Source organism: Gallinula chloropus (assembly GCF_964237585.1).
Source record: "Gallinula chloropus genome assembly, chromosome: 1".
Taxonomy (NCBI): Eukaryota; Metazoa; Chordata; class Aves; order Gruiformes; family Rallidae; genus Gallinula; species Gallinula chloropus.
The window spans coordinates 17,140,732-17,168,172 of record NC_140085.1 but is presented as its reverse complement, the minus strand read 5'-3'; the positions used below and the strand labels follow the sequence as shown (position 1 = coordinate 17,168,172).

Genomic DNA, 27,441 nt, shown 5'->3' with positions numbered 1-27,441 from the left:
TGTGTAATAAAACCACATAAGCTTAGACATTAAGTATATTAACATCAACTCATTCACAGCCTTATACAATGTTATTAATCTGACATTTTAGTTCATGGCTAAAGACACTGATTAAAAAATAATACTCAAAGCATCTTAGCACTTTAAAAAAGTGAACAAAGTGTCTGAGGCAGCAAGTGGAAAGAGTTATATAGTACATGCTACTCTGACAAACGTCCTATTTCTTATATTAAACGCAGAATGGCCTTATTGTTTGAATTTGTTATGACAAGCTCTTAATTGTCTTATCACTTCAAAAGTCTTTGATTTTTGTGACATTCCTCATCTCACCACTATGTGCATCATTTCTATAAAGAATGCAAGGGAGGATACTACATTCAACACTAGCTATTTGACTCCTTCTTAGAACATAATTATTTAGTTTCTGGGAAAACAGCACAGATAAGTTTGAATATCCTACACAGTCCAGAGCTACTGTCCTCTCCTTTCTGCACTTTTCCATTTCTATGCAATTTTTGGCTTCAGAAAGGCATTAAATATTTTCATACTTAACATTTATTTAAAGAATGTTTAAATGGAACAGAAGAGTGGAAAACCGGTCTGCTAACAGCTAAGGAATCAGTTTGACAGAAGGAAGATGTGCTTTGGGGTTTTTGATGATTAGTTGTTTGCTCTCTTTTTTCTGAGTAAGGAAATAGAATTTTACAACTCAAAAGCAGCATTAGTATTCATTGCTTTCACCTCCCCTTCCCACTGTGGGCTTCCCTACTGACAACTACAGGAAGACTTACTACTAAATTCTGAGGAACATTTTTTTAATATGACTTTAGTATGCAGTTCGACACACAAACACTCACCTGTAGTTCAGTAAGCACAGTTTTATGTCTCTTATTACATTCTACTTTCTCTATTCGCGTTTTCAAGTCCGCCAGAGTCTTGTCAAATACAGCACATTGTAAAGCAGTAAGTTTTTCTTCTAACAGTCTCTGGATAACCTGCAGAATTATTAAAAAAGTAATAATGTAATCCCAGAATTTGAGAGACCATCTATAAAAATATTCTCAACTCTTAACAAGCATCCTGCTACAAACAACGACGGACGTGTGTTAGTCAAACAAACAACAACGGATGTGTGTTAGTCAAATAAATCCATAGTCACCAATAAGCATGTGGTTGCACAGTTAAGAGAAGCTTTTACATCTATTTTGACAAATACATATGGTCCCTTTTTCCCATTACTTCAACAAATTAATTTCATTGCAGTGTAAGTATATAAAACCTTATTTCATATAAAAATAGCCTTAATAACAGATACTTTTAAGAAGTGCTGTGTTTACACAGATAAATTTTTCCTCTTTTCTGTTCCTGAGTGGGACATTTGCATTCAAAGACCAGAAACTAAAGACATTCTACAAAATTTTATTTCTGAGATGCATTTTTTCCCCTAGCAGAAATGCCACATATTGCTTTGCTTCAAGAAGGTAGAAAGAGAAAAGTCTATTTCTGCAATTTAATTGTTACACTTCTTATTTTCTCCCTGCTACATCTATTGCAGTGGAAAAACTTTTCTTTGGAAACAGAAACAAGCAACAAATACGTTCCAGTTTTCTGCATCCTACATCAACAAAGTTAAAACACACACTAGCTAACTTCCAGACCACAGTTTTCTTTACATGCCCATGGCACAATGAGGCAACCAACAGCGCTACCGAGATCTGCAAAACACCATGCTGACTGCATTTTTTGGAGACAGATTTTCATTAAGGGTAGGCACACAAAGCGTACCACATACAAACCTTTACCACACTGAGATACCTCCTTTGCTAAGATTTTTCACCTACAGTCACATGAGCCTTAAGTATTTGACACATTTAAAATATTAATTTTGCAGCACAGTTTTCAAATTATATTTGATCTCTCCTTAGAAGTAGGGCTTTATATGAATTAAGCCACCTATGTTATTAGAACTACATACAATTTTCAACCACAAAAAAGAGAAAGTATTTGCAGGGACAAGCAATATGTTGGAAAGGCCAGCTAATTCAAAGATGGTAAGACAAGTGACAGGTCTGTGTGTGTTATCTTTGCTCTGCACCTCCATTCTACCTTTTCTAATTTTTGGTCAACATCCTTCCTGGCTGTAATTTTGACTTGAAGTTCTGCTTCATAATCTTCTCCCATGTATCGACGGCGTTTAGAATTAACACTGTCCATGTCCTCAGATTTGGAACGCTTTCTCCTTGACACTTCACCTGGAATGATTAGATACAACTGCTCGTGAGGAACCTTTGGAAAAAACACAGGTATCTGCAAATATCATGATTATTATGAAGTTTCATTTGTCCCCACTTTAAGCTTTTTTCATTCTAAACCAAAACAAAATGTCTGGCATCAAAGCATAACAACAGCCCCTTTGGTTCCTGTACACTGCTGCCCTGTTATAGTGGACTCTGCTCTGAGATTCACCAAACCACTGCCTCAAATGCGAAATGGCTCCCTTCTCCAGAATGTGCTACTATCAGCATCATCCTATAATGAAACATGGCTTCCAAGAAGGAAAACAAAACCTCCTTCTGAAAGGGGAATCCTCAGGATTCCAGCCAAATAAAACTATATTGCACTCTGCCTGTGTCAGCAATAAACTTATTTTCTCACTGCCATGAAGTTTTAACCTGTATCTCCATCCCTGACTAAAAAATGCATTCAAACTCTTTTCTGACTTCTTGAGTAAGAAGGAAAGTAGAAGGCTAACAAAAGATCCTGCACTCAGTAACAGTGGTGATGTGCCACATGGTGTGATTTCCAGCAGCCACTGGAATAACTCTCCTAGTAATGTCATAGCCTCCAACCAGAGTGAGCAATATTGGGGGAAGAAAATGGTTTTGCAAGTCTTGAGCTGAAGGGATTTTCTTAAGGCCTCCTATTCTGACTGAGGCTGTGGCAGAGGAAGATGGTGGTGGCTACAGAAGGTACAAATTAGTGGGAGAGCTGTGTTGCCAAGTTAAAGGAGCTATGGCTGGATATACTCCAAGATGCTGTAGCATCAAGAACTGCACCCCCAGCTGTACCAAGAGGTACAGCCAGAGCCTGAGCTTACTGTCCAAATTCCATTCAAACAAAACAAAACTGTTTTACTTTCAGGGTGGTCAAATACTAGAAGTGGAACACTCGAAGGTTGCAGAGTCTCTATCTGTGGAGATACTAAAAATGTGTTTAGACATGGCTCTCAAACTGCTCTGGTTGATCTGGTTTTGAGCAGGAGGTTTGGACTGGATAGTCCCCACAGGTCCATTCCAATCTCAACTATTCTGTGTTTCTAACATGCACCACCAGTGAACCACAACAGTTTTAATGTTATGTACTTCTCTCTTCGCGTTTCTCCTCTTCTTTGTGGGCCTCTTCCTCTTTAACCTCCTCATTCTCCTTTTTTTTCTCCTCTTCTACCTCTTCTGCAAACAGAAAAAAACCCGCCATGCGTTATTTATATTGACTTACAAAAATCTTTTAAGATTTGAAATATGTTGGGGAAGGCAAGAGAAATAAGTATGACACAGAAGGAATGCAAAGATGAAAAAGCAGAGCATACTTTCAGAGAGAAAAACTGAGTATCATACAACACAGTAAGATTCACTTCTGGATTTGCTTAACTTGAAAATCAACACAATGCCTCAAAGTTACATATGAAATTATATGAAATATTTTTAATGTAGTTAAAGTTCTCAATATATTTAGTTTATTTTTCACCTAGAAAAATCAGTAACAAAATATCAACATATTTACTAAAGTATTTATTTATTTACAATTCATAAATTCATCCATACTCTTCATGGCAGAAACTGCCTAGATTCTTTTCCTAACAAATATGAACTTTCATTTAAAGTTTCTTCTTCATACAAAGTATTACAATTTAAAACTAGTCATTAAAAGTAACACAATTTAAGACAATCATCAAAAAATCCTGTTTAGGATTTTTTTAAATAAAGAAAAATCTGAAATACCCCAAGTGCACTCAGGTTAAAATGAAAGATGTTAACACTTCCAGAAAACTTTTTATTACAAAACAAACACACATTCCCTCCCCTGCAATGTGTCGGGATTTGACTGTTTTTGTTTAGGAAGACATCATAGATGCATCTATTTTCAAAGAAAATATTGTGGCCTACAACAAGCTGGAGAAATGAAATGACAAATGCTTTAATAATATTCAACAAGGTCAAAAGTTTGGCTCCTGGGGAAGGAAAACTCTTGCAATGACACAGGCTAGGGCCTGCATGGCTGGGCAGCACCTCTGCTTGAGAACTCACAGACAATAAGCAAGACACGAGCCAACAGTGTGCCCTGGCAGCAAAGGCATGTCCACAGCATCCTGAGCTGCATCCACAAAAACAGAGCCAGTATATAACAGGAAGTAGTTACTACTGCCTTTTATCTGACGCACTCATCATGCCACCTCTTTGTAAGGAACAAGAAACTGTTACTAAGGGGCTGGGGAACATGACCTGTAAGAGAAGAGAGGCGGAGGGAGCTTGGCTTGTTTAGCATGGAGAAGACAAAGCTTAATGGGGACGTAAAAACTGCTCTCCTGTACCTGTAGATTGGCTTTTGAGAAGATGGAGCTAGACTCATTGTAAAGCTGCATGGCAAAGGGTAAGACACAACATATGTAAGCAGAAACAAGATATTCCAACTGACAGAAAAAAAAACAACATTTCCAATATGAAGAGAGTCATTGGAACAGGTTGCCTAGAAAGGTTGCCCAGTCTTCATCAGTGAAAGTTTTCAAGACCTAACTAGATAAAGCTCTAGGCTACCTTTTTAAATCTCACAACCGAGCCTACTTCAAGTAGAAGACTGGAGACCTCTTCAGATGCCTCCCAACCTGAACAACTCTATTATTTGGTCACAACTCCTCTTGCCTAGCACTAAGTACGTACATACATTTGTTTATTTATTACAAACAAGAAACACAATATTATCTTCTTTAGTTACTACAGCATTTTTAACTGGGGAAAAATTCCATAAAGGACTTAAAGATTACAACTGATAAATCAAGCATCCATTAATCAGTCCTCTAAAGTCTGTCAGGAAGAAGTGTGCTTGATTTCTGGTTTGAAAAATCCTGTAGATCAAAAAGGCGGTTGTGCCTTCATCTGCTACATTAAAGAAAGCTCTTTCCACCATACACTCAGCTCCTGTTGGCAGATATTACAGACTTCATTAATCTTCTATTGGATGAACAAAACCTGTGTTCTTTATAAGCTTTCCAGTATAAATTTTTCCCAAATGCAATTTCTTGACACAGGCAAGTGATAAGTCACCTAGGCAGGTGCTTGGTTGGGTTTGTTGTTCACAAAACAAGGAAGAATTGGTCTGGGACATGAAGGTAAAGAGTAGGTTCGCTTTCAGCAACCAAGACACTGGAATTAAAATTCCTGACAGAAGTCAGCAAGATGAAAAGCATGTCAGAGAGCTGGTTGTTCTTCAAGGACAGCTTCCTCAAAGCATGAAAAAAGTTCATTTCAATGTACAGAATGTAAAACCAGCATGGAAGAAAGCCAGCATGGATAAACAGAAACCTCCTGAAAGAGCTCCAAAAGAGAATTACATAGGAGGAGGTAGAAAGAAAAGAGGAATACGTTGTCCAGTTGTGCAGGAATAAGAAGAGCCAAATCTCAACTGGAATTGAAGCCATTGATGAATGTGAAGGACAAAATTGGCTTCTATAGCAAAAATGGCAACAAAAGGCAGGCTAAGGAAAAATTGTGTGGCCACTGCTTGTTGGGGAAGGCAACATAACGACTGAGAACATGGAAAATGTTGAAGTACTCAACTCTTCTGTCTCCATTTTTCACTCACAGGTTTCCCTCCTAAGTTTCTGAGAACAGAGTATGGAAAAGTTTGCAGAAGTGAAGTGCTCTTCTTTTAGGAGGAAAGAGCTTGGTGTCTCAGTGAAATATTCCTCAATTTCCTCATTTATTCCTAGCATTCTTTATTTGTTTTCTTCACTTGCTACAGTATCAGTGTCAAGCAGATAGTGCTAGGGCACAGTTAAGCCAGGTGGATATAGAGAAGTCCACAGGAACACGAGATGTACCCCAGAACCCTGAAGGAGGGAGGCAGGCTGCTGGAACTGTGAGGCCACACTCTATTATATTCATGGCAACCAAGGGAAACTCCTGACGACTGGAAAAAAATGACCTCTCAGCCAAGGAAGATGATTCAAGAAAACTACAGGCTGATTGGCTTCACCTGACATCTTGTGGAGGTTATACAAAAAAGTCTGCATACGAAGCCATTGTCAGGCACACAAAGGAGAGAAGGGTGACTGGGAGTAGCCAACTTGGATATAGTAAGAACAAATTGCACCTAACAAACCTGGTAACGTTTTACAATGGCCTCAAAGAACTGGCATCAGTGGTATGTAGTCTAAATGGTGGCACATAAAACTGAAGGCAATCCTCAGGTATCCATACTGGGTTGATGCACTTTAAAGTATTTATACATGACCTGGGCCTGCAGACAGGGGAACACACTTGGCAACTTTGCAGATAGAAACTGGGGGAGCAGTAATATTCTGTGGGGCGTAACTGCTATCCAGAGGCACACTGACAGGCTGGAAAACTGGGCTAACATGAAGTGCAGCAATTGTAAATACAAAGTCCTGCATCTAGGCTGGAATAACCCTATGCAATAGGACAGGCTGGGGCTTGACTGGCTATGATCGAACTTTGTAGAACAGGGCTTAGATTCCTGGTGGAAAACAATCTGAACATCAGTCAGCAGTGTGAAATAGGTTTAACAGTATTTCAGGTCATATTAACAAATTTGTCTAGCAGGATAAAGGAGTGATTCTCCTTTGTTGAGCACTTGAGAAACTCCTCTTTGAAGCATTATGTCCATTTTTTGGATCCCCAGTACTAGAAAGGCACTGACAAACCCACAGCAAGTCCAGTGGAGGGTCACTAGAAAGGTCAACGGAATGATGTACATGCTATATGAGAAACTGGCTTTACTCAGCCTTAACAAGTGAAGACTAATTAGAGATTCCACTGCTGCCTTCCATTACATAACGGGAGGGCAGAGATAAGAGGAAGACACTAGTGTAAGGACAGGAGGAAACGGACACAAGTTGGAATACAGAACATTCCAATTGAGCATAACATTTTTCACTGTTGAGGTTGGTTAACTACTAAGCTACCCAAGAAGTGTAGTATATTCATCCTTGGAGATACACCTATGTAAACCACCAAAGTCCCTGAGCCGTTTGATATAACTGGACCTATACCAGGGGGTTGGAATAAAGACCATCAGAGGGCTAAATTAAAATCACTCTGCAATTCCATCATCTTCCTTGTTGCTTTTTCACATATCTTTTCCAGCTCTGTGACATCTTCTTTGATATGGGATGGGAAAAGGAAACAGAATTATACAAAGCATGCATATAAGAGCTTGGTGTCTCATAGTGAAATATTCCTCAATTTCCTCGTTTATTCCTAGCATTCTTTATTTGCTTTCTTCACTTGCTACTGTATCAATGTTTTCACAAAACTACCTACTATAATCCTGGAAAATTGTCTTTGAGTGGTGAGTCAGTTCTATCTTCCTATCAAGTTACAACCATGTTTGTACTCATCCATACCACTCTGTAGTTCACCACAATGCATTTCATCTGACATTTTTATATTCCGGTTGTTCAACGTGATAAGGTTCTTCTGCACCTCTCTTCATAGTCTCATCAGTGAACTGTCACCTTGCTAGTCAGCCTTCATTTTAGGTAAATTATTAATTCTGTCGCATAGCACAGACTCTGGACAGATCACTGCAGATTTACTTGCCATTCCTCAAGTGAATATCTCCTCCATGAGGATCTTCCAATCTTATCCAAACACAGTTCAGTTTCCAAATGTTTGGTAAGAAATCATTTGTGTTTGATATTCAGAAGAATCTAAATACATCACATCTTCCTCATCACATACGTGTTTACTTACCCAAAGAGCTCCAATGTTTTCTGAGGTATCTTCCATTACAAATAAAAACCCTTAAGGACCAACACAGCTATTCTAGTTGCTAATTATACTTGAGAAAAAGATTCTATTAATCTGCCAATTCGAAGAAAGACTTTCAGTACCATTCTTAACATTGAAAAAACAGCATGGCTAGACACCTGGGCTTTTTTGCTTTTTTGAAAACTGTACTTTTTAACTGAGCAGTTTACACCCGTGCCTTCAATAAAGCATCTTCAAATGATCTCCATACTGTCTTCAGAGGTTTAATCCACACAATCTTTCCAAAAGTTAGGTTTTATTTTGTAAAGATAACTCTACCAGTTCTCTCACACAATTGTTTCCTGCACCATCTCTGCTGTTATCGTTGTTACTGAAAGACTGAAATTGGTGGAAGGACTGGAATTTTTTTGTATTATACCATCTTATATTTAGTACAAAATAGGTCCTCAAAAGATTTGCCTAAAATATTTCACACAAAATGTACTGTTCAGAAAAAAAATATTTCTGTTCTCTGCAACTTGATGGGCAAGCTTCATGAAGCTTACAACATAGAAACTAACAGGTATACAACGCTGTAACAAGCTATACAATGTGGGGGGACCACACAAACCAAGAAAATTTGAAGCAAAACTTCCTTAATTACAGATAAAAGAGCAGTGTCAACTTATCTGTAAATTACTAATGTTTTAACTTTCAGCAGTGCAACAGTACAATAACAGCGAGCATCCTATGTCACAAAGTATGCTTACAAAACCGTGTGACAATAATAGACTAGAGAGGATGACCATTCAGTTTAACGTTAAAAAGTCTAATTACAGGAATAAAGTATCATCCTCCTACACATAATACTTTCAAATATTAATCAGTTGGCTTAGCCATAAGGCAAAAGCATAGATAAAAACTGCTGTGACTTAAATGAATAAAAGCTGTATGACATGAAAACCATGCAATTTTTCATGAAACCTTTCCAACACTGTATTTTGATGAAAAAAAAGGAAGTTTGCCGGGATTATGAGGGTATTTTCATTCTTAATTTGCATGTTACAGAAAAGTAGAAATCTTTTCTTCCCTTCGAGAACAGTAAATGAACACATTTCTCTTCCCACTATTCTTTCTGTTCCACACCTGGTCATTACTTGTCTTTTCTATACTTCCAGCCACCATCCCACCCCACTCTGCAAAGAGTATGAGGAAAAAACCCAAACACACCACATCTTCAAGATGACAGTGTTTTGGTACTACTTTCATTTTTTTACTAGGTCCCAAATTCCATCCTTGAAAAGCTTAAAACTATGTAACACCGAATTGGTGGGTAGGACTTTTTGATTTATAGCCATGTCACAAAGGTGTCAAAAAAAACCCCAAACCAAAACCAAAAACAGAATACCAAACCCCAAACCAACAAACCAACCAAACAGAAAAACTCAACACAGACTTAGATCAAAAATACCATTTTACAAAACTATTACCTGGAAGATTTGACTTATTTGGTTGTATCACTTCAGCATGTTCCTCCTTCTCATCACAGGAATCCTCTTCATCAGACAGCACTAAGAAAGCCTCTTTTGGCAGACTTTCATTGCTTTCCTGCTTGGATGGTGAACCCAAACAATTGTCTATTTTCTCTTCTAAATCCGGGACAGTGTCATCAACTGGAAGCAAAGGACTTTTAGAAAAACAGCTCAGTTCATCTTCAGCAGGGGCTAGTTTTTCCAAAATTGGAATAATTTCATCTGTTTCCATAGAGTCAGCATTGTCCAAAATGCTTTCACTTGGCTCATCTATCATTTTCTGAACAGTGGTTTCTGAAAGACCTGCAGTACCATCTTGTTTATCCTTTGGTTCCTGGTCACCTTCCATACTGCTAGAGATGACTTCTTCTCCAACTGCATCTTCAACAGTTGTTTTTTCAGTCCTCTTTTCATCGCCAGATGAATCGGAATTTACAGTTAAGTCATTTGTTTCTCCCACCTCTCCAGAAGAGTCACTAGTATCACAAACTGATTTAATTTCATCTTCTGCGGGGACATCTCTCTCTCTTTGGTCCAAATGATCTTTTGTATTATTTTCTTCATGGAAGTTATCTTTATTGCTACGAAGCACTCCATTTTCAGCCTCACAAGCTGAAGCAGTATCAGTATCTTTATCTTGCTCAGGAGTAACATTCTCTGGAGACAGTGCTGGAGGTTTGGGGTCTGTGTTATTAACTGTGCTCCCCACCCTACTTTCAGGGCTTTTGGCTTCACTTATTTCATCAGAAACTGTTTTTCCTTCTTCAGAATTAACACACAAATCCCCTAGGCCATTAACTTCCCTCTTGTCCTCCATACAGTCTGTATTGCTTACAGGGGAATTCAAATCAGAATCTCCATTCTCATGCTTTCCATTTAACAATTTAACTTCGGTTGTCTTCAACAGCTCTTCTTTAACCTTATAAACAGCTTCAAGTTGTTGTCGATCACTTGCTCTCATTGTTTTTCGTGCTTTAAAGACTTTTTTCTGAGGTTCATCTGTGCTATCCATCTTGACCCTTCAAAGAAAGTTCAGAAAGAATTGTGAAGGTAACAATTTATTAGTATCCTATTACAGTGTTCTTAAGAAGGACTCTAGCATTCAGCAATTTAAAACAAACCAATTTAACTCTATCTACAAAGAAACAACTGACACCATACTTAAATTTTGCTTGTTGTCAGAAAAAGTGAATAAAAGTTTCTATGTATACTGCATAAATACATTACTTAAAGATCACGGAGAATTACACATTTTGGACCAGCCATCTCATATTATTATAGCAAAGCCACATAATGACGTTTTCGAGCTAGAAAATTAAGGTACTAATGTAAGAGACAGCAAACAGTAAAGAAATATTCTTGGTCCATCTGTTTACATTTATCTTTCTACAACTATGTAGTTTCATGAGTTTCAAACAGAATTAACAACTGGGGTAAATCAAAAGGGTTTTGTATCAAGAAACTTCAGTATACTGAAAGACACAGTTTCAAAGACTTAGATATGATAACACTGTTCAGACGCAGAAAGCAGTTAAAGTTGTTATACCTTAAATGAAACTCAGTGAGTTATATCTTGCTGATGCTAATGAATTTAGCTCTGCTGAAGCTACTATACCATCAGAAATGCCTCCTGTCTAGGTTATGGCTTTTCTTAAGTTTCTCAAAAATATGCAAAAATTCACTCAGGCAACAGTATTTAAAAGATATTACAGCAAATAGAAAAGAGCAAGAAAATAAATCAGGCTGTTATGCCCTCTCCCCTGCCCCCCAGTACCAGATAAGCAAGTGTATATACCATCAATGCAACACAATTATTATACAAAGGATGCATTTTAAATATTTAGTACAGTTTTTATTTTGCATCTTCCCTCCATCTTCACTTTCATTTACAGAGCTGAAAAATTATTAATAACCTGCATTTTGTTTTTTTTTTTCAGATGGGATATACATTTTTTCTAATTTTTTAATTAAAGAAAAAGCAGGATTACTGCCAATGCTAGCTCAGATTAGTGATGGTCTTGTACAACCAAGTTGTAAAATACACAAAACAGACTCCGCAGCCTGTCAGTTTGCCTTCACCCTCTTTGTAACTAACATTGCCTACAAGTTTTATGTAGGCAGCTGTAAGATTGCTCTTCAGCAGATTAAAGTTGACAAGTGCAATATTAATTCAATTACCAAGATAAACTCTAAATCTTACTATCATAAGGCTTCTTGTACTTTTAGTTAACACGGCCTAACAAAACGTGGCCAAACTATAATGCAAGATGATAAAAAAAAATATTCTGGTTTGCATTTTCTATTGACATAACACTGAAATTCCCTTCTACTTTATTTCAGTTCTTTCCTGCATGACAATCTAGCATTCTGATGTTTGAGTAACTGATGGTGCTTAAATAACATTTCAATTCACACCTCAGGAACAGAAGAAGAAGTCTCCACCAAAGGTTGTAGCAGCTCTATTTACAGACTCTCAATAATACCATTATGACATAAATTTTTGCCAATCTGAACCAGATTTTCTGAACAGGACTGTCTGTTACTGTATTACCACTAGTGGGAGCAAAATGTCACACCCACAGAAATGCAGGTCTGAAACATCAATTTACTTGTTTTTAGAAAGCGTTCCCATCACACACCCATTTCCAGTCAGATGAAATATGAACTCCAGGTGAGCTGTTAATGTCCTTCCAGAGCTGTCTACATGCCAAATACAGCATCATCATATTCCTCCAGAAGAGGATACATTAACACAGTAATTCTAGTTCTGAAGTTAGAAGAAGCATATATATAACCACCTCTGGTATTTCAGAAGTGCACGTGCAGTTTTTGAAAGCATCTCCCTTCCTTTTCCTCCAAGTACGTGAAAAGTAATGCACTTTTTTCATGTCACTATACAAGCATCAGCCTCATACATAATAAAAGAACTGATCATTGCACTCACATTCAATGCACATAATCCCCTGCAACCAACATAGATGCTCTTACAGATGCATATATCCTGTAGAACCAGTTTGGGAAAAAAAAAAAAAGAAAATTCCAGGCTCGGATAGCCTTGAATAATTCCAAGAGCTCCTACAGCTAGTGAGAGTCTTCTGTTAATGTAGTACAAGGATACAGGGCCTTTTTATCAAAATTAAGACAGACAAGTGGTTTGGTCTCCCAGAACACAATGTTTTCTTTTGTAAGCTTTACCCTTAATTTACATTACAAAATTCACAGTCCTACTTTTCCTGTGACCAAAAAAAATACACTAACAGACTAGTAAAACCTTCAAAGACAACTATAAATTGAAATAATAATTGTATCACTGGAGTAATCATAAAATATAAATTAAAACAAGTTACTGTTTTCTGCTTTAGTTTCCGTAACTGTCTACCAAAGTCTTTCATCATATTTTTAATATAAAACACAGTAAATACATAGTAAAATGAATAGAACTTCATTTTTATATTTGCCAGGAGCAGCAGTTAAAAGAAAAGCAAGCATCAGATTATCTTTATATTGATGCATTTTTTTTCCTTTAAAAATGCTGAACAGGCTTGAATTTCTAATGCATTTCAAAATTATGTTTACTTTATATCTTAGGACATTATCCAGAACCTAGCTTAGAAACAAAGCTATCATAGAGTTCTACAGTGAGTCTGTATGAAAAAAAGACTTCTCATAAAATACCACTGTTAGGCGGTTATTTAAGTAGCTGTCGTGGTTTAACCCCAGCCCGTAACCACGTACCACACAGCTGCTTACTCAACCTTCCCCCCCATAACGGGAATGAGAGGCAAATGAAATAAAACACCTTTATGGGTTGAGATAAAGACTCTTTTAATAGGATAACAAAGGAAGAGAATAATAACAGCAGCATAATATAGAAAATAAGCAATGCACAAATGCAATTGCTCACTACCTGTGAAAAAACCCTGATGCCCTGTTTGTTTCCAAGCAGCAGTCGGGCCTCCCAGCTAGCTTCCCCAGTCATATACAGAGCATGACAGAATATCCCTCTGGCCAGCCTGGGTCAGCTGCTCTGGCTGGGCTCTCCCAGACTCTCCTGCACCTGGCAGGACATGAGAAGCTGAAAAGTCCTTGACTTAGTGTAAACACTACAACTACCTAGCAACAACTGCAAACATCAGTGTGTTATCAACTTCACTCTTACACTAACTTCAAAACACCGGACTACACCAGCTACTAGAAAGAAACTTAACTCTATGCCAGCTGAAACCAGGACAGTATCCATCCCTTATTCCATACCACCTACATCATGTCCAGATCCTGTATCTCCCAATACATTCCAATTAATCACTATCTCCTCTCCTGTCTTTTTCACACGTATACACAAGTATCATTTCCCTTAATACACAGGCCATCCTTCTACAGTGTCTGTTGAGTTCATTTAACCCATGGTTTTGGGGTCCATGTGTCAGAACAGTCTCACAGGGCAGGGGAGACGGTTTGTGATGTTGGACTGCTGCATGTTGCATTCAGAGGTTGTAGGTGATGTATCTGGCACAGTGCACACTCACAGTCTGTGGGCTGAAGATGTCAATCTTGAGGCCAGTTCTGGTTCTTCATTAATTTGGGTCATTCTTACTATAATGTAGCCATTAGCAGGATATAAATCATCCCCTTGAGGTATACACTGGACTGTCCCATCCCTCCACAACACCCACCAAGCAAAAGCAATCCCACAGATGGGTCTGCCCTTGCCTGAAGCAGGAATAACCCAGACTGTGCTCCCTAACGTATTCTTTATGTGCATTACAGGGATTTTATGCCCTTCTACAGTACATAGATGTTTATGACTGGACAGGGCCAGCTTAATTAGTAGAACCCTTAGTGTTGACTAATCAGATGGCCTTCTCTAAATGCATATTCCCATATTTTAGGGTCCCACCCACTGCTCTCAGTGTCGTCTTTAGCAGTTCATTGTGTTGTTTGAATTTCCCAGTGGTACATAATAGGGGATGTGATACACCCACTCAATGCCGTGCACTTTGGCCCAGGTTTTTATGAGGTTGTTTCAGAGATCAGTCCCGTTGTCCAAGTCAGTTCTTTCTGTGGTGCCACGTCACTGCAAGATTGCTTTTCAAGGCCCAGGACAGCATTTTAGTTGGTGGTGCGAGATATGCTTCCAGCCATCTGGTGGTTGCTTCAACCATTGTAAGTATGTAGCACTTGCCTTGGTGGGTTTGTGGAGGTGTGATATAATCACATCTGCAGGCTCCCACATATTTGTATTTCAGTCACTGTCCTCCATACCAAAGAGGTTTTAACCACTTGGCTTGCTTGACTGCAGTGCATGTTTCACATTCATGGATAATCTGTGGAATAGCATCTATGATAAAGTCCACCCCTTAATCATAAGCCCATCTATATGTTGTATCCCTTCCTTGATAAGCTGAGGTGTTACAGGCCCAAGAAGCTATCAATAATTCACCCTTTTGCTGACAGTCCAAATCAACCTCTTTGATCTTAGTTGCCTGATCCACCTGCTGGATGTTCTTATGTTTTTCAGTGGCCCAAAGCTTGGGTAGGTAGGCACCTATGTGACATACATTTACAGTCAGGTTCTCTAGCCAGGCAGCAATATCTTACCACATTGGAGCAGCCCAGATAGAGCTACTGGCAGGGCAGAGGCAAACCTGTTTCCACTGTTGTAACCATCCCCCCCACAGGGCATTTGCCAATATCTCTATACTGACCCATGGATAAAGTACTGGCCACTTTACTCATTCAGCAACATCTAAAGTCTGCTGGATGGCTTTCACCTCTGCAAAAGTGACTCAATTCACTTTGTCCTTCAGCAATTTGTCATTTAGGACTCCATACTGCAGCCTATGTTCAACATTTTCCTACAACACACAGTGAACAGCATATTGTTTCTCATTTTCCAGCAGTTTATTATACAGAAATGCCTCTTCAGCACGTCACCTCCTCTTCAAATGATATTCTGAAATCTTTGCATTCTGGCCAGTCCATGATCACATCCAAGATTCCAGAGCATCTAAGGTTTCCTGCTTAAGCCTACTGTGTTATCAGTGCAACCTGCTTACTCCCATTTGCATAATGTGTAGAAAGGATGTTTCCTTTCAACATCCAGCCCAGGAGTCAACATGCCAGGAGAAGATAGATGTGTTTCAGCATACACTGAAAATCTCTTTGCAGTATGAGTATAGTGGGCCTTGGATCATCTGTATCCTCCAACACCAATACTCTAGTGCTTGACCTTGAGTCTCCCCTGGCAATTTCTGCTAGAGACTCCAGGGAAAGCCATTCTCCCACGCTGGGGTTTAGAGCACATTTGTCCGGACTGGCCCAAGGGCTACTGCACAACTTATTTCATGTTTAATTTCTTCAAAGGCTCGCTGTTGGTCAATTGCCCATTTAAAATAGTTCTTCAGGGTTATGTGAGAGAGAGACTGTAATTTGGGTCATGCAACCTCCAAAAACCCACCATTTCTAAGAAAGCTTGTGCTTGCTTTTTGCTAGTTGGTGGAGACATGGCTGTTATTCTATCACATCCATTAGGGTCTGATGACACCCATCTTGCCATTTTATTCCTAAATAATGGATTTCTGTGTAGGCCCCTTGACCTTACTTTGTTTTATGGCAAAACTGGCTTTCAGAAGGATTTGTACTATTTTCTTCCCTTTCTCAAAAACTGCTGCTGTGTTGCTTCATAAGATGATGTTGCAGGTTTTCTGGAGCTTTGCCCAGTTCCACAGCAGTCTGGATCAATCTATAGCAAATGGTGGGGCTGTAATTCTACCCCTGGGGCAGTTGATTCCAGGTGTACTGGACACCCCCCCAAATGAAAGCAGTGGCCTGCACTCTGCCACAAAAGGGATTAAGAAAAATGCATTGGTGATCTCAATTGTGGAGTACCACTTTGCTGCCTTTGACTCCAGTTCATACTGAAGTTCTAGCATGTCTGGCACAGGAGCACTCATCAGCAGTGTGACTTCATTCAGGTCATGACAGTCTACTGTCAGTCTCCACTCTCCATTAGACTTCTACTGGCCATATAGGACTGTTAAAGTGTGACCAAGTCTTGCTGATCACTCCTTGGTTCTCCAGGTAAAAAATATTGATAGAGATGAGGTAGTCACAGTTGGTGCATTATTGCTGCCAGTGCATTCCCGTGGTAACAACTGGCACCTGTTTTTCTTTGAGCCTCAGCAACCATGCAACAGAAGGGTTCTCTAAGAGACCAAAGCAGGCAGTGGTTCAATTTCCTCAGTCTCTAAGGCAGCTATTTTAAAAGCCCATTGGTACCCTTGTGGGTCTTTGAAAAATGCTCTCCGGAGGTAGCCTATGCGCAGGATGCATGGAGCCTCTAAACCAGTCACAATGGGGTGTTTTTCTCAGTCATTCCCAGTTAGACTCACTTCAGCCTCCAGCAGAGTCAACTGTTGGGATACCCCTGTCACTCCAGAAGGAGTGCTCCTTCATGGGTTGACAGCATTAGGGTACAATATGCACCAATGTCCACTAGAGCCATATGTTCTTGTGGATCCGACATACCAGGCCATCAAACCCACACATTCCACCTGGCTGGAGACAGGAGCCCTCTAATCCTGGTAATCATATTCATTACTTACTACTTGTAAAAATTACTTAGAAGTCCCTTCAAGAGGATGACAAGTAGAATCAGGCCTTCCACTTTGTCTGAGAAACTGCCTGCTGGAAACTGGAGTGGCATTTTTCATGGAAGAGCCCCCTTTTTGGTTATTTTTCATTGTAGCTCACACACTCTTGTCTGTAGGGTAGCAACAAGTTTCCCATCCCACTTTGTCATATCCTCTTCCTGGTCATGCAGGTGAAACCACAGGGTTCCTTGTGGTGTGTACCCTCTACATCCTCTTTTGAGCAGGGGAATGCTTACACCTAATAGCTGAGATACTGGTCTATAAAAGCAGGAACTTAACATAGTCTTCTGACCTGCAAGGCCTCCTCCGGCAGTTTCTCCACTGCCTTCTCTGAGTTGCTGGACTTCCTAGGGCAGGTTTTTTCGAACAGTTTTTTACATTTTTTAGACAGTCTTTACTATGGCCAAGAAACACCCTATAGGGAAGAAAAGAGATTTCCTTTGTATTGCTAGAGTTATCTAGACACTTCATTCACTGCTGATGCCTCTTCTTTCCAGGCCAGGAGTGACTTTGATTTGGTGTACAACAGTAGTACACTCTGTGTAATCTTCTGCCGTGTGGGTCAGGCACACTGGATTTATTAGGATTTGCGGGCATGTTGTCAGGGTCATAATAAACTATCTCCCATAATGCTAATTCCCTCAGGTACTGGATACCTTATCTTCATGGTGGTCCACTTGCCTGGGTAACATACAATATCATCTTTGACAGGATACTTCCCCCTCATGCATGACAGGAGTAACATCCAAAACCTTGAGGGCTTGTGTCCCTTTTCCAGCTGTCTTGTTAATGACCTCTTCTTCCCTAGACAGGGATCCCAGCTGCTTGGTTTCCCCACCCCCAAATTCCAGGCTACTGGCCCTTTTATCTCAGCATCAGAGCAGCCAGATGACAAACTGCTTGCCTGGATACCAGCTGAAATATTTTTGCATATCTCACAGCTCACTCAGGGATAGGGATTGGGTGGTTATATTTAGATCTGCCTCTTCCTCTTGCTCTTGTGATGGCCACACTTTGTCATCCTTTATTAAATGAGTTGACGATCATGTTAGTTTCTTCTTGTGTATAGGGGTGACTGATAACAGTATGGGTTGGTGCTCCAGTTCAGCTGCAGCACTTGTTGCAGGCACTGATCTCTGGGTTGTTTAATTCTAAACAAGACTTGAATGACATTCAGGAGACCTAGTAACTGAAGGACGCTTGTCTGAGTATCCCAAGGATATTCAACATTCCCAAGAGCTATTGTAAGTAGACTGGATGAGAAGGGGAAGATAAAGAAAGGTGTCTTCCCTGCATATAGGCTCTCTGAGAATAAGTAGTAAAAAGTGCAATTACTAGTACTAGCTTCTGACAGATTACTCCTGAAGTATAGTGATGAAACCACCACTGTTGCTCCATTTCGTGCACTGTCTGTCACCATGGTGTAGAGATACCACACTGGTCTAACAATCAATAATTTTATCACACCATAACCCAATGCTTTACAGTAAAGAGCAATAACCTTAATCTAACAGCCACCCAGAAGTGATCAACGATGCATAAACAGTGATAAACAGTACATACAAGTAAGATGTTATATAACACAACTCAGAAAAAACAAAACCACATTCTGACCAGAAAGATTAAACTCATATAATGAACGCTTATAGCAAACTTGTTTTAACACACTCTGGGCAGATCTGTCATTATCTCAATCCTTGTGCCCCACATTGGGTGCCCAAAAGGGGCTACTGTGGTTTAACTCCAGCTGGTAACTAAGCACCATGCAGCCACAGGCCTTCACACACACACATACAGACCCAATGGGATAGGGAGGACAACAGGAAAACCCTACCTCTTGGGTTAAGATAAACAGTTTAACAGAATAACAAAGGAAGTGGATTAATAATGAAACCACCACGAACTGATGCCCAAATGCATCACCATCTGCAAAACCCATCCCCCCATGTGAAGTGTTTCCAAACAGCAATCACACCTCCCAGCTAGCTTCTCTAGTTTATATAGTGGGCATGATGTCATGTGCTATGGAATATCCCTTTGGCCAGTTGGAGTCAGCTGTCCTGGCTGTTCTCTCCCAGCGTCTTGTGCACTTCGCAGGGTATGAGAAACTGAGAACCCCTATACTTCGTGTAAACACTACCGCCGCTCAGCGACCACTAAAACCATCAGTATGTTATCAACACTATTCTCATCCTAAATCCGAAACACAGCACTATACCAGGTATTAGAAAGAAAATTAACTCTACCCCAGCTGAAACCAGGACTTTAACTCATGCATATCTTCACTTTGATCCCATAATCTTTTGCAACCATAGAATATCCAATAAAAGCTAGTTATGTGACAAACGTGTAAGCACAGATGATTATAAAAGATGAACACTAAACACTGGTTAACAGCTAAATACCATGCATCACTACAGACCAGCCTTAAAGCATTTCCAGCCACACCCACAAGGGAGCACACTGCAGCCAAGTATCAAACTTCATGTCAGAGCTGGGGGAAAGAAAATATTTTTTAACCAGTCCAGATGGGTTTGGTCCTACTGGTACAAGCCAATCATCATGCATCTAATAAATACTGCCTTCTAGTCTTTCAAAGGGGTAAGGAGGTTGCTCTTCAGAGAGCAGCTCCAAGGCAGGTGAAGTGAATTCAGTCTTGCACTAATAAAGTATTTAAAACTAGTGGTGTTCTAGATTAATCTACGTTGATAGTTTCCCTTTGTACTTAGCAATTAACAAAAAAAAAAATAGCTACATTTGCTATGCAGTTCCCTCACTTGAGTATTTTCAGCATTTATTCACTGTGTGATCAAGTGACAAGAAGGAAAGGAGTGGTCCTGGCACTACACTGGCAGAAGGACATCTTTTATTTCAAAGAAAGACATCTGTACAGACCAGCACAAAATGACTCCTCCATGAAGGGTTAAATACTGTGAATAAGGTGATATGTTTTGGGTTGCTTTGACTTTTTTTTTTAAACACAATAATAAATTTTGAAACACCAACACACAGCATAAATGTATTTGTTGAGATATCACTTACAAAAATTCCCTTTTTTAAAATTAAAAAATACCTACTTCAACATGTGAGACAGAAACACACCAGTAGGCACCTCCCTCCAATAATATTTGGAGATTTCTTTTTCATGACCAAATGCGTACAAAACCAAATATTCTAGTGCAGCTAGGAGCACATGAAGGATTCCTCTTACAGCCGATTTTTAAAAGTTTTGCAACTATTTCCTTATTTATTTTACTATTATTACTCTGTAGAGAAATTGCAGCTCTAAAGGAACTACTATCCTTAGCCTAGCTGTTATGGATTAGTCTATAATCGTGTGCTCATATGAGCAGCCCAGGAGCTGCTCAAAACGTTAGCCAATCAGCAAGCAGCTGCCTGAATCCTGCCTGGTAACAGGCAGCAGACAAAGAGAAGGTCATGGAAACATGGGGGAAGGAGGGGGAGAAGGGCGAAGAGAGTTGGAATCTAAACAATAGCACACAACGGGGTTTGCGTAATATCATCAGTCTAGAACAGCGTTGACACAGGGTTCCTGGAGCGCCTGCAGTACTAACCCAAAGCGCCACAACCATAAAACATTTGCCAAAGCACAAAGAACTACATGGAGGAAGTCAAGCCTTTGATCATGAAAATCAGTGCTCAAATATGCAAGTCTACTCAAAATGTACCATAGCAAAACAAAAGAAAACGAGGCAGCAAACGGTCAGGAGTAATTTGTTCTAGATGGAGTCTCACAGTGAATGAAAGTGGTGAATAGAACCTACCTTTTAAGTAGTGGTTCAGTTTAAATCCTCTACAGCGATGTTGATATAAATTGTCAAAAAATTTAACACTGTTTTCAAAAAAGAGAAGAAATAACCATTTGTTTTCCTACTAGTAATACAAGTCTACTTAGCTCACTGAACACAAGATTCACACCACCAACCAGCCTACAGCGATCCACATACAACTATGCCTTTATTTAAAATGGCAACAAATAAGAGGATATACGATAAGCGCAAATAATGTTTCTTCCAGCACGCCATGGAACATTTGAGTTTTCCTCCCTTTTAGGCTAAAATTATATTAGCATTGGCTGAACAAAGGAGAATGTGCCATTTTGTAAAGAGAAAACATCACCATCCTGTCCCATTGCACCGAGTGCAAATACAGCAAAATAAGGTCGGCTGTCATTAAAAGACAGAAATCTTTAGCTTGTTTTTCTTCCCCTTGTTTTTATACTCAGCATTGAGGTTCGCGGTTTAAGAAACAAGCAGGCTTCTCCCCTGCGGCAGAGCTCTGTAGTTTGGCAAGCGCATCCCAGGGGGAGCCCGCGGGGACCCCGCACCCCGCCCGCGTCCTCTCCCCGCAGGACGCGCCACTGCGGAGAACGGGCTCCTGCCCCGCACCTGATTGGCTGGAAGGAGAGGCCAATCGGTAGCCAATCAGACAGCAGCTCTTTAAATTCTACCCAGCAACAGACCCCCGCGAGGCCGTCGCAAGAAGCCACCAAGCCAAGAACACGCATGCGGGGCCCAGAGCACAGGCCGGCGGGTTCGAGCTCAACAGGAATGTCTAAAACGCTGGTAAACGATGTAAGAAAACGTTAACCGGTTTCACTTTGAAACCTGGAGCAAGGCGTAAGTGCTAACCCACAAATGATGTGCGTGAGGGCACACGGGTGTGGCGAAGATTTGGCGTTTAACACACACAAGCATTTTTCAGGCTCTTTCAAGACCGCTGAATTTCTGCAATATGAAATGCTGAATCAAAAAAACTGCCGAGATCCAGCCCGGGTCCAAGTACGGCAGCTGGCACCTTTCCTAGCACCAAATAGGATGCATAGCCAGGGCTTTTTTAGCATCCCAATGGAAGCACCAGAACCAGTGGTTCTTCACAAGCACAATATGACTTCTGCCATGCAAGTAGAGGCCCTTCTCCCCTACCCTTGTGAACTGCTGAAGAACCAGGTCAGGAAAACATTAAGTCAACTGTGCACCTATTCTAAGAAACACGCCCAAACGTATGGTTACAGGCTTGGTAAACCAGAGTAAATTTACAGTACAGTTTGAAACAGGTTATATGGTCTTGTGTACTGTACCTGATGAACAACTTTATGTTCAAACTTGAGCTACATTTCCAACACTTTGGCATCACAGGGAATTAGGCTGTCCTGTGCCTCCTCTACCTCTAGACTATAACCGCCTTTGACTTTGGCTCATGAACCTGTTTCTCATACTAAATTAGTAATGTTAGCTCTTTTCCCATGAGACTGCTATGCCTCATGGAAAAAATGGATTCCTCACAAGGAAAAAAGGACTGCAACACCCATAAATACAACTAGGATCTTATATCTGCTGCTGGTTTTGTAGAATTGTCCTTACATGGTTCATCAGGTTATGCCTTGGTAGCTACTACACATAAAACGTGTACTTTTGAAGATGAAAGAATACAAACCTAGTGAGAATCTTTCCTAGAGAACTTCTTATTAAAATACATTCTCCAGTTAGCCCTACAAATGCAACTCAAGAGCCTTAAAAACACCTAGTCTTTAACACATGAAACAAACTCATTCTCCAAGACTTTTGTCTTTTTCTGTAAACTAAATTTCAACAGCCATTCAAACCAATACAACTGCCTGGGTGGAACTCTGCCAGAGCAACATGGATGGATGCTGTGTTTTCTTACTTCCCACAAGTCTTGGGGATTTCACATCTTATCAACAGCTCAAAACATAAGTTTTCAGTTCAGCTGTGAGATCTCCAATGCTAAACAAATACTGCTGATTGAAATCTCTAGCAGAAAAGTTCAGCTGTCTTAAATATTTTTTTAAGCACAAGCTAAAGCACCAAGTATGTATGTTTCTATACAAAATAGATTAAAATTTTATATAAAATTTGAATTTGTGCATTTAAAGATACATTAATGCAATATTTTTATACACAGTTCAAATGTTATACCGCAGTTCCCTCTCCAGCACCGGATTAACAGTTACCAATACCCTTCAATAGAACAGCTAGTAATTCCATAGAAGTGGACTCTAACTGTGAGAGCACATCTACAATTAAAAACTTAAATCAACTTCTGATCTTCTGATATTCTAAACTTAAAACCTGACTACTCTGAATTAATTTTTCATGTACATGCAGACAAAAAAAAAAAAAAAGGAGAAACTGTGAAAAAAATCCTTAAAGAAAGCAAGATATTGGGGGGGGGTGTTCTTTTTATAGGCAAAATTTCAAGTGAAAACAAAACTTAGAGCTGTAAGGTGTAACTATTGTATGTGGAACTGCATCCTTTTAAAGCAGACCTCTTTACAAGCTTTGTTAGACTAAATGCAAAATAACACAATCCTAAATGGAAAAAAGTATACATTTTCCTTTAACATTCTTTACTTCTTAAATTAGTTCACATATTACAACTATGGTGACACAACCTTGGCTTTCAAAACACTTGCAACTTGGTGACATCAAAGGTGAGCTGTCTGACGCTAACAGTAGTTCCCTGAGGTCACTTCTCAAATGCCAGAAAAACCAGAAATGAAAACCCAAAACCAAAAAGGTGATGTTCCATCAAATATTATTGCTTGTCATGCATACAAGTGCCTTTTAGGAGATTTTTGCAAAGATTACATTTTCACAGAAACAAAAACAATTTAAAATGGCACTAAAATAGCAGCAGCTTGGTTGGCTGTGGGGATCTGCCATTTATAAAATATTACTGGTATTTCATGTAGGGAGCATGACCTTTCCCAGGAGGGGCTGTGCAACTGCTGCCTTGCTTACCTGCTCCTCCGTGCTCAGCCCTGCCCTTGCACACACAGAAATCACCGCTGAGCTCCCACCAGGCGCATCACCTAAGACTGGAGGTGGTTAAGGAACCAGCTGTTCCATCACTGAATAAAAACTGAAGCCTGGTAGGGACTTTTCATAATATTTACCTTTTGGGGGCTGGAAAGCTATTTGTCTGTTTTCCACATGAAACGATGAATTTTCTTTCTGGGAGTGTGGGAGGGGGCCCCTGTCGCCATCTTGCCCCCTCAGCTCCTCGTGGCCCCGGCAGAGCCAAACTCCCCTTCTCCTGCCTAAGGGCCGGGGACTGCAGGAAATTTGCATGCCGCTCGGGATTGGCTGCGGGGGAGCTACTTTCCATACACCAATCCACAACCGCGAAGCGGAGCCATCCCAGGAGGCGTGTGCAGATCTGCCCGGCAACCGGCTAAAATTAGAACAGGCGCCCTGGTGCGTCACCAGGGCTGAGCTGGATCGAGCCCCTCCCCGGGGGTGACGTGAGCACATATGAGAACACACTGCGCGGGTCCTCCTCCGCCCTGGAACATGCGCCTGCGAGGCTGCGGCTGCCGAGGAGGTGCAGGGGAGCAGCCAGTCTGCACACACGAGGGACGAAGGGACACCCGCTCTTCTGATTTCCTGCGGAAAGCAGAGGCGTTTCGTTGGGCTACGGCACACTTACCTCCCGCAGGGTTTGGGGCATTTTGGCATGGTGGTGCTTTTAAAGAGGAAAAAAAAAATAATCTCTTAAATCATTCTCTCCTCAAATCAAAACTCTTTTAATCTGCACAACCTCTTTCTTGCCTTTGTTTCTAAGCAAGCAGGAACAGAAACCACCTTACCCCAGCTGTTTGATATAGCCCACGTCAGTTCAGTGGCACGAAAACTGAGTCATCCACGGCTGATGTCATTACATGTGGACTCATAGCTCAAGTTCTAAATGACTTTATAGTCACGTCAGACACACCCATATAATTCATGCAGCCAAACTAAAGACAACGTGGGATTTGGAAAGGTGATCGGGCTTAACCAACAAAAGAAACTCCTTAAATAGATACCGCATCTGGGAAAAAAAATAAATCACAAAAGAGTAAGTAGAGCACACAATTTAAAAATTATTATGTAAACAGATGATTTACTAATAATTTCAGCACTGATGTGCATGTACAGCATTCCAGCTTTTTCAACCTACAAAACTGGTATCTACGCGGGTTTGAATTCTCAGTGCTGCTGAACTGACACTCTTCGGACTGCAGCAGAAGCAAGTGAAGAGGTTTCCACACCTTTCTATCCACATCTGTCCCCATGTTTCTGTTTCATGGCATTGGTTAAAAGCAGGTGAAAGCCAACAACAGCGAGATAGATTCATTACCCATGCCTAGCGTTAGTCTATTTGTCACAAGCAGCCTTCTTTACAGAAGGGTAGTTTACTCCATAGATGTTAGTTAGCTACTGCTAATAAATTTTACTAGCAACTGTGTCCTCCTGCCTACAAATTACTCAGTAAGCAGAGGCTAAATGTTTTCTGAAAGAAACTAACGTTGGGGAAGGATGGGGACTGAAAAACAAACACACCAACCTAATATTCTGTTCCTTACTAGATCCAAGAGAAAAATCAAAAAGTGTGTTTTCAGTACTGGTTGCCCACCGTGTTAATATGCTGAAAACCCCAAATAGTGCAGGTTATTCATGTTCTAACAATGATAAACAGTCACACTCTAATAGATTTCTATGGCAGTCAATTTCTTACTATATGAAGCATACAATGAACTAAGATTTATTTACCCTAGTAAGAAGTGTACAGCAGCAGATTAAATTCTCTTGGGTCAATGGTCAGAAAATTATTTTTCTGTGTTTGCTGCTAGGCAAAGATTTGTCACATCTCAACCTTGTAAAGACTTGCAAGAAAAATTACCCGAGGTAATACCCAAACTGCACTTCAAACATTTCATACTCCAACATGTAAGCAACCACAGCATAGATGATTCTTCAACCTAAGTGTGCTTAGAAAAAGCTCTGCCGACACAGATTGCCAAAAAATTAATTCTTTGCTAAACCAGCCAAGGAATAGGAAGCAGAAAGTGGCCAATCACAAGATGGTTCCTTCATATAGTCCCAATGATGGAAATAAACATGAAGAATGACAGAACTAGATTTGTGTTGTGGTTTAGCCTCAGCCAGTAATTAAACGCTATTCAACCACTTGCTCACCTCTACTCCCTTCCCAGTGAGATGGGGAAGAGAATCTAAAAAAATACTGTAGGCTGAGATAAAGACAGTTTAATAGCATAACAAACAATATTAATAATCTAAAATGATGTACAAAAGAAATTGCTCACAATCTGTGCAAACCGCTCCACTGATGCCCAGTCTGTTTCTGAGAAGCAATCATACCTCCCGGCTGGCTTCCCCATTCTCTGCACAGAGCATTACATTATATGGCAGGGAATATCCCTGTGGCCAGCCTGGGTCAGCTGTCCTGGCTGGGCTTTCCCAGCTTCTTGTGCACCTGACAGGTGAAAAGTCCTTGACTTACTGTAAACACTACAACTACCTAGCAACAACTGAAAACATCATTGTGCTACCAACATTATTCTCATCCTACATCCATTTCACTACTAGAAAGAAACAACTCTGTCCCAGACAAATCCAGGACACTAGATGACTTTTTTAAATAAAACTAAAGAAGAAAAAAAGAGAAGCGTTAGCATAAAGAAACCCCTCTAAAACAGTACCTTTAAAGGTGGACAGATGACTAGTCCAACAGCCTTTCAGAGAAGTGTTACATCTTCAGTAAGAGAGCAGTTGATCAGAAAATCCTTTTGTACTTGGCTTTTTAAAAAATAGTTAAAAAAATTCTTTCCAATGTTTTTGAACATTAATAACAAAATTGCATCCACTTCACATGAAGCATGTTGATACTACCTTACACAGTATGCAGTCATGTTTGCATAAAAGGGATGAAATAAAACAAGAATATGATGCAAGCACTGGTGAGGTTGCATGGGAATTCAGATCAGGGACCTCAGCCACAGTAAAGCTAACCTTTCCATTTAATGTAACAAATACAAAATAAACCAGCAAGTAAAAAAAGCCTCAGCCCAAATCAGTTGTCTGCTATTAACCATGCTGCTGCTTTTAATTCCTAAGCCAGCACAAGAGTGGGGACAGAATGGGGAACAGAGAACAGCTTCTGGTGTGTTGCATACCAGCCTTTCAGTACCAACTTACGTTACCTGTACAACTACAGCACTGCACTATGTCAGGGAGCCCAACCTTGAGAAATTAATTTAGTAGGATTAGTGCTTTGTTACAGTCAGCTCCTTGAATGGAGTGACAATGCAATCACAGGAACACCAGGGTTGCTGCACCTGAATATGCAACACAACAGCCTTAGGTTTCCAGGTGCGATTGTAGAAGTGAAGAACTCACTGTAATGGACAAGCAGCCTTCATGTCAGCTTCACCTGGTTAATTCAGAC

At 40.2% G+C, this 27,441-nt stretch overlaps 1 protein-coding gene across 1 annotated transcript in view; it reads right to left on the bottom strand.

Annotated features, from left to right (window-relative positions):
- The window catches only part of ATF7IP (activating transcription factor 7 interacting protein), a gene marked incomplete at its 5' end in the record, with an annotated part of 47,851 nt that extends 37,322 nt beyond the window's left edge, over window positions 1-10,529 (bottom strand). Inside the window, 4 exons of the mRNA XM_084269977.1 lie at window positions 858-995; window positions 2,107-2,252; window positions 3,363-3,449; window positions 9,476-10,529. Of these exons, the coding sequence (XP_084126103.1) occupies window positions 858-995; window positions 2,107-2,252; window positions 3,363-3,449; window positions 9,476-10,529 (1,425 nt within the window). The remainder of the gene's footprint in view (window positions 1-857; window positions 996-2,106; window positions 2,253-3,362; window positions 3,450-9,475) is intronic.
- Between the last annotated feature and the right edge of the window lie 16,912 nt (window positions 10,530-27,441).